This window comes from Nestor notabilis, unplaced genomic scaffold (genome assembly GCF_000696875.1).
Source record: "Nestor notabilis isolate BGI_N333 unplaced genomic scaffold, ASM69687v1 scaffold19215, whole genome shotgun sequence".
Lineage (NCBI taxonomy): Eukaryota > Metazoa > Chordata > Aves > Psittaciformes > Psittacidae > Nestor > Nestor notabilis.
Window position 1 is genome coordinate 11,703 of NW_009930913.1, and position 8,226 is coordinate 19,928.

An 8,226-nucleotide genomic window follows, 5' to 3' on the forward strand; every position below is an offset into this window, starting at 1 on the left:
AACCTTACCCCTTGAGCCAGCACAGGAGGAACTGTGTTTAGCACGGGTTAGCAAAGCTCCAGCACTCAGTGAAAGCTGTGGCCAAACCACTCTGCCCTGAGGTCCTGGGCAAACAAATCCCTTTGTGTATTCCCCAGAGACATTCCCACAAGGGGGCTAAATGCCTTTTCCCTCCTCATTCCAATCACACAGCCATTTCCAGGAGTCTGTTCAGCTTTAAGTCCTCTATTGCAGAAGAGGAAGGAAGGAAGGGAAGGGGGAAACAACAAGAAGAGAAGGGATGCCTAGGAAAACATTAAGGAAAGGAAATACTCTGCTTGTCCATGCTGGAAATCTCCATTCTCCTACCTGGCAAGTCTCTCCTTATCCGCTGAGCTCTGCTCATCATCAGACCTAAAAATAAAATCAATGAGCTAAGCTAAAATGGAAAAAGAACTGGAAAATGGGAAGATGCAGGAGGAAACCAGCCTCTGGCCACGGCTGTTTGGCAGAGAAGCAGCTCCAGAAACCCAAGCACTCAGTAGTTTGCAGCATTACACAGGGAACTGCCATCTCTGGTGGGTTGAAGTTCTTCAGCTTACCCAAGACTCTAGAAGAGGCAAAGGGCAGCTCTGGGTTGCACTGAGGTGCCACTTACTCTCTGTAGGATGAGAAGGTTAAAGGCAGAACTGGGAAGGAGGGTCCCAGCTACATCAAACTGCTCTTTTCAGGTAATAAAACCAGAACACAACAGTTTCTTTGATGGTATGAACCAACCAGAGCAGCAAACACCAGAACCCCCCCAAAGAGGGCCATGTTCACAGCCACCACCACACGTCCTGCAATGCTGCTGCAGAAACACCAGTGAGGACCCCACAAACAACACACTGAGGGTGGGCACGTCACCTCCAGAGGCACAAACACATTCCCACCAGCTGCATTCCCAGTTTCCAGGGAAGAGGGATGTGCAAACCTTGGTTTAGAGAGGCTGAGGGGGAGTTTTCCTGCTTGAGGGTTGGGAAACACCAATCCAACAAAAGCTACCCCCAGGAAAGGAGAAGGTACCACATGTGGGTAGTAAGGCAGAGGCTGAGCACCTAAATCCTCACTGGGTTCATGGAGTGCAGGAGGTGGTTGTGTTCCCCTTCCACTTCCAATAGGATTTAGTGCAGTAACAATGGAGTCGTGTTCACTTCCATGCTCTGTTTTGCCTCAAACCATCTGAGGAGGGAAGGATACACTGGAAAAGGAGGGTTGGGAAGGATGCACTGGAAAAGGAAGCTGGGAAGGATGCACTGGAAAAGGAGGGTTGGGAATGGAGCACTGGAAAAGGAGGCTGGGAAGGGAGCACTAGAAAAGGAGGGTTGGGAAGGATGCACTGGAAAAGGGGGGCTGCCTGAGGTGTGAGAAGCAGGATGGAGAGCAATGGGCAGCCAAGGGACAGAAGGGAGCCTTGTTGCTCAAGGCAGTGAGTGCCAGGATAATGCCCACATTCCAGCACACAGGCACTGCTGCCACTGGTCCTCTGGCCTCAGCAGCCCAGAATTGGGCTGGTTTGTTCCTTTACTTCCTCCATCCTCACCTACATGTGTATTAACCAGGGGATCACTGTCCCTCCAGGTCCCAGCTAAGTCCCTGTGTGCCCTTTGGCAGGTGACAGCAACCTGGAATCCTCAGTTCTGCCCTTTCCTGCCTCTCTATGGAGAGTAAAGCAGTTGTAGCACCGGTGCCAGGGCACCAGCCCTGCTCACCCCGGATCCAAACTGCCCAACTGACCCTCGTGTCCTCCATCACCTGCATTTTAACCCCAATTCCAGGCATTTCTGAAGTCAAACCTCTCCTTGAGCCTGTATTACCCTGCATTTGCTCATTTTTCTCTCTTAGTAAGATGTGGCACAAGGTGCCTTCACACTGAGGGGACATTCTGGCATTTCCAGAGCTCAGATACATACCAAGATCCTCACATGAACCCAAAATAAAGCTGTGAAATGGTTAGATTTGAGTTCCAGAGGCTCCAGAAAGCTGGAAAACCACCATGAGGGTAGTGCCAGCATTGGGAGGGGGGGACTTTCAAGCACCAACAAGTCAATACTGAGAGGAAGCATTGCCTGTGGTGTAAGTGCACCCTCTGAGCTCGAGGAACTCCCCAAACACACAACCCTCAGCATGTGCCAGGAAACCCTGTTTCAAGTATGAGCATGAAACTGAATCTCTGCAAGTGTCCTGAGCAGGAGAAAAGGAGAGTCCAAGGCAAGAGCTGAAAGAAATGGTGGAAAAGAGGAATGTCATTTCATCCCACTCAATGAGCTGGTCCCAAAAGCATCGAGGAAGCATCTGATCCCTTTGAAGCACCTTCCTTCCAAGAGAGGAATCCTAACTGCTGATGAGAAGGGTGCTGCAGGATCTCACTCACATGGAGGTGCTTCACAACTGCATCCCAGCAGGCTCTTACCTGGCAAATCTCTCTTTGTCGTTTGGCATCGGGTCATCATCACATCTGAAAGGGGGAGAGGAAGAAGAGTCCTTATAGTGGTGGCACTTCCTTCTCTCCCAAAGACACCAAGAGAAGAATGAGGCTTAATACATCACCCCAAGAAGGGCTGGTACCCAAGAGGCAAACTCCACTGTGTGTGGGCAGCCCAGAACCCTCCATCTATCTATTTAGAAGACCACACTTTAACTCTTTTATCCCCATGATGAAGTTTCCCACATCACATTCCCAGTGAGGACACTGGCACCACACTCAGGAATTGGTTCACACAAAGAAATAGGTTCATTCACATTCTAGCCCAAACCAAGCCCCTTCCAACTCTTCTGTGCTCCATATGGATCACGAGAGGAGCCACTTGCTGCCCTGCCAGGCTGGCTCTGGAACTGAAGCATCCTTCCACCAGATGAGAATGAAGCACCACGGGTCTGAGGCACCAAAAAGAGCTCAGCAGCTCCCTGGTGTCCCACTAAGCTGCTGGGCAGGAGATTTTTGGCTCTCCCATCACTGGGCAGCAGCAGTGCTCCACAGTGATGTGCTGGGACAACCATTGCCAGAAGGAAGCACTCATGGAAAGGATTTAACCTTCTGAGCTGCTGGTACTCAACACAGCAACATCATCCTGGAGCTCTACAACACCACTTCAACCCAGGGCTTGGTCCTTCAGCCAACCTCCCTCTTGCTGTGGGAGCTACCAGGGAAGCTCCACAGGGAGCTTGCATCCCAAAGGAGGGCTGGGATCCCCTCCCTGGACTCACAGCCCCATGCACACAGCAGCTTTGCTTTGGCACTAGCTGCGAGGATGGAGGAATGGTGCTGCTGAGGAGAAAGGGGAGAGTTGAAGGAAGTGGAGCCTCTTTCAGCCTCCCTCATTTCTCTCTGTGCTGCTGCGATGAAAAGCCACATGGACATTAAGCTCCTGCTCCAGAGGGGGATGCACAGACACACCTGGCCCACACAGCAGAAATGTTCTCCTCACCTGAGGAATTTACTGTTCCCTTCTCCATCATCATCAAAATCCAGCCTGAAAAACACAAGCAAAAAGATCACTATTAACCAAGCGGTTCCTCCTTTACAGGTTCTTTTTCCTCTCTGTCTCTACAGGGATGCAGCTGGTTCTGGAAAGGAAGATCTAAGTAAACCCAGGGGCTGACTTGGAGCAACCCACAGAGGTTAGAAGGGAGCTTCCTTTGCATGTCCATCAGAAACAGAGCAGGGGAATGAGGGTCAACTGAGAGAAAAGCCCACGTGGAGCAGTCACTTCATCACTTCCTGCTCCTAAAGCTCTGAATCTCTCAGCAGGGACCTGAAAGCCCACGAGGCTGCTACAACCACCCCTCACTGCTCGAGGGACCCATCGGATGGAGCATTCCCAGCTTGGATCAGCTGCTTTAGAAACCAAAACACAAGAGGAAGACAAAACACTTGAAGAGTTTAAAGTTCAGGCTGGTGACCTGGTGAGTGCAAGAGCAGCACGTCACAGTGTTTGCTCTGAGAGGGGCACCCCCCACCCCCCATTCCTGACAAGTGGCTGTGGGAGGGCAGAGGAACAGGACGGAAAAGCACCGTGGAGGCAGCCACTGTCAGTGGGGTGGGGGGACAAGCAGCAGACAGGGTGGGAGCTGCTTCAGGGCAGTGGGAGCATCAGCAAAGGGGGGTGAAGGACAGAGGGTGAGTGACTGGGGCAGGGAGAGCTATTTGCCTACCAGGGGCACATGGCAGCTTCCCCCATCCTCCCCTCCCAGAGAGTGCACAGAGTAAGGCTCCAACATTCCCATTCCCTGTTCCTCTGCCTCTCCTGCAGCAACCGGTCTCGCTGCTTCAGTGCCTCCTGCTTCACTCTCAATGCTTGGTGAGGAACCCTCTTCTCATGCAACTCAGCTCCTCTCCTCATGCAACTCAGCCCTTTAACCCCCTCTTTTTCTCTGCTGGTTTAATGCATAGCACAAACCCCATGATGTGAAGGGACTGGATGCAACTCACCTGCAGGAACCAGGAAACTTCTCTGTTCGAAGCAGATGAGTTTCCCCCATCAAGAGAGGAATGTTCCCTCAAAAACAAACCCCACATACACACACAAACCTCCCCCCATTGATATCCCCCCAGCCCCAGGCCACGCTCACCCAGGCCGCCTCTTGGGGGCTCTCTGCACGATGGCTCCTCCAGGCTGGGCTCCTCCAGCGCTCCCGGAGCTGCCGCCTGCACCCAGTGAGGAAACATCTGATGCCATTTCTAAAGAGAAGAAGTGGAAAAAGCCATCCAGAACGTGAGGATTACATCAACCCCCCTCCCCCAGCTCGGGAGGGGGGAGTGTTCTGCACATACAGCTCCATTAAAAGCACTCGATTCGGGGCGAGGAGGGTTTCCAAGGCTTTCATCTCCCCCCTCTCCGAGCTGCTCCAAGGGGCAGGCTCTGAGCACACACTGTTTCCATCAGCTCCAAACCAAAAGCTGTGGTCTCCTTCCACAGAGGAGGAGCTGGTGTGGTCAGGGGGAGGGGCTGAAGGCCTGTGCCAGCAGCCTGAGCCTGCCCAAGGGGAAGGGAAGAGCTGGGAGTTGGCCTAAGAACATCAATGCTGCTTCTCCAAGAGGGTTCCTTTCCCAATCTGAGAGACAAAAAATTAACCAAGCTGCTGGAAAGCACCAGGAAAACAGGGACAGGCCAAAGGGAATGGCTTTAACATGCCAGAAGGGAGATTGAGATGAGCTCTGAGGCAGAAGCTCTTCCCTGGGAGGGTGATGGGACGCTGGAATGGGTTGAAGGGAGAAGCTGTGGCTGCCCCATCCCTGGCAGTGTTCAAGGCCAGGTTGGACACAGGGGCTTGGAGCAACCTGCTCTAGTGGAAGGTGTCCCTGCCCGTGGCTTTAGATGAGCTTTAAGGACCATTCCCACCCAAACCATTCCAGGATTCCATGGTCTCTGCTGGGAAACTGGTTCCTACAGGATAAAGCCAAGTCACAACGATGTGATAAGGAGACTGGGGCACCCTCCCCCCTGCTGGGACCACAGACTCTTCCCACCTTCTCCCCACTCCATTTTGGATCACTTGGACACCTCTGTGCCCTTCCCAAAGTGAGGAAAGGGCCGACAGCAAAGGGCCTTCCAACAGGTATTTAACAGAACGGAGATCTCCGGAACAGGACAGATGATCCTTTTATTAAGGAGAGAGGAATTTCCTCTTTTGGGACGGGGAAGGAAGTGACACGGAGCTGTTCCTCTGCAAAGCAGTTTCTCAGTAGGGCTCAGGGGGAGCAGGGCTGGTCTCAGTTTGTTTGTAAAGGCCCCATCTGAACCCTTGATATTCCCAAGGAGCCCCGTGCGTGGCCTGGCACCTCCCACCAAAGCTGCTTTACCTCCTGCTTCAGCTTTCTACTCAGAAGCACTTCCCTCTCGTGGCACAACGTGCCCTTTCCCAAGTGGAAGAACATCCAACACCTTAAGATTTGCCCCTGTAAACTGGTGATGTTCTGCTCTGCACGCTGAGGGAGAGCATCCAGATGGCCCCATGAGCCAACAGCCTCTTTACTACCTCTTCACCCCCAAACCAGGGCGAGCACCCACCAACCCGCTGGTGCTGAGGGTGGCTCAAGCTCCATAAGGTCCCAGTTGGTCTTTCTCCGAGGGCAGGGTGGGTTTCATGGAGTCCCTGCTGCTGTAACAAGCAGTATCCTGGTCTGTGTTCCAGCCCTTTCCCGGCTCAATCCCTGTCTGCCTTTAACATATGGTAAATGTAATTGAGGCCAGAAGAGATAAGCAGAGGCAGCACGGAGCAATCCCAGCTCCTCCTTTGTAGCTCGACTAGAAATCCATGAAGCACAACCACAATTCAGCCAAGAGCTTCCCCCAGAATAGAACAGGCCGGGAGCTCACTCCGGGAATGCCATTTGGAGAGGCAGACTTCCAGCCCTGCTCCCCTGGGAAAGGCTCTGTTGCAACTCCTGGCATCTCAACAGGGACAAAGCTGCAGAAGTAAAAGGCACAGGGAATCTTCCAGGCTGTGATTTACGAGCTGGGCCTGGGAGCTCTTCCCTGCTCCCACTTTTCATTGTCCCACTGGTGGCTCCAGCCGCAGGGACTGGGAGCAGATGGTTGTTCCGAGGCTCAGGAGCAACCAAGCACAAGGCTGAGCTTAAACTTAACCATGAGTGTGCTCCCCATAAAGCCAAAGTAGTTTAGAGCAGGTTTGGGGCAGGGAACAGCAGCACAAGGCTTCGTGTGAAGGACTTTGACTTACAACGTGTCCCAGGTACGTTCAAGAGACTTACTCTGTTGAGTAGGGGAGGTTTTAGGTTGGTTGAACTGGCCTTGCAGGGCCAGCTCAGCACTTGCAGCCCCATGGGAGCCTTCTCCAAGAAGCATTATAGAAATCAACTAGAAAAGCCTGGATCTTCCATCTCCGAGGGGGTGAGATCAGGTTTTCAGGAAGGGAAGTGGTTGACGGACCTTCAGCCAGCACTAAAAGTGTCCCAATAACTCAAGTGAACATTAAAACCTGGAAAGCAAGGCAAGTAAAACAAGGCATTTTGCTGCTTTCATCCCTCCTCCTGTCCCCTCCCAAGGCAGGGGGTGCTATTTGCTTTTCCCCTCCTCACCAGGAGACTTGAACACCAACAAAACTCACTGAAATTGGCCCAACTGAAGCTCTCAATGCAGCACCCGCTGCCCGTAAATCACACACTGAGCTGAGCAGGGGCTCCCCTTGCCTTGGAAAGAGGGAGCAGAAAGGTTTTCCAGCTTTCTTTCTCCCTAAGTTACTCTGCCCAGGGAGAAGGGCTTCATCCACCTCCCTGAGGTGACCCGGTTCCTGTGGAACCCCCTGTGGGAGCACACACAAGCTGCAGTTTGAACCCTTACAAGAAGCCTGAAGACACGAATAAGATCCAACTTCTTCCTGCCCCACCTCTCAGCACAGCCTGCGAGGATGTGGTTTGGGGGGTACCAAATGTGGGGGCATCACCCAGTGTCCCCTGTTGAGGTTTTCACCATCGAGGAGAAGAGGAGCCACCGTCTAAAGCAGAAGTGATGTGTTTCACTCCTACTCTCTGTGTATCGAGTGCTTCCATTTCCCCCTCCACCCCGTTGGAAAGGGCCAATCCTGCTCCGTGTGCCCAGAGCTCTCAGTATTAAACCCAGATGTGGAAAGTTCTTTTTCTTTTCCTCCTTTCAAACCTTCCTCCTCTGCAGAGGATTCACCCGACTCCAAACACAAACCCTCTGCAAGACACCAACGGTTGGAAGCCAGGAGGATCTTCCCTTCCCATCCACAGAGCTCCTCCCAGACATTTTCCATTCCCATCCCAACCCCTCCACTGAGGCACACGAGGAGGATTTTACTACTTGGAGTAATCTCCCTGTTTCAGGGGATAGTGCTGGGAGCCAGAAGCCTGTTTTGCCACAGGATCACAGCTTTGTTTCCGTGTCAGAATTCTTCCCGCTGAGCAGAACCAGGAATTTGGGGGTTGGTTGGAGTTTTTCCTAACACACCACCTCTGATGGCTGGAAGAGTTTCCCATCCTGGAATGCGTTGGGATGAAGGGAGCTTAAAGCTCATTTAAAGCCATGGGCAGGGCTCAGCACCCTCCCAGGGAAGAGCTTCTGCCCCAGAGCTCATCTCAATCTCCCCTCTGGCAGGTTCAAGCCATTCCCCTTGTCCTGTCCCTGCATCCTGTGTCCAAAGCCCCTCTCCAGGTTTCCTGGAGCCCCTTTAGGCACTGGAAGATTATGTGAAAGCACAACCCTGTCCTGACACCCCCATTTC

At 52.8% G+C, this 8,226-nt stretch overlaps 1 protein-coding gene across 1 annotated transcript in view; it reads right to left on the minus strand.

Annotated features, from left to right (window-relative positions):
• The window catches only part of ARNT (aryl hydrocarbon receptor nuclear translocator), a gene marked incomplete at its 3' end in the record, with an annotated part of 15,430 nt that extends 10,733 nt beyond the window's left edge, over positions 1 to 4,697 (minus strand). Inside the window, 4 exon segments of the mRNA XM_010015645.1 lie at positions 349 to 393; positions 2,432 to 2,476; positions 3,447 to 3,491; positions 4,591 to 4,697. Of these exon segments, the coding sequence (XP_010013947.1) occupies positions 349 to 393; positions 2,432 to 2,476; positions 3,447 to 3,491; positions 4,591 to 4,697 (242 nt within the window).
• Positions 4,698 to 8,226: the final 3,529 nt, after the last annotated feature.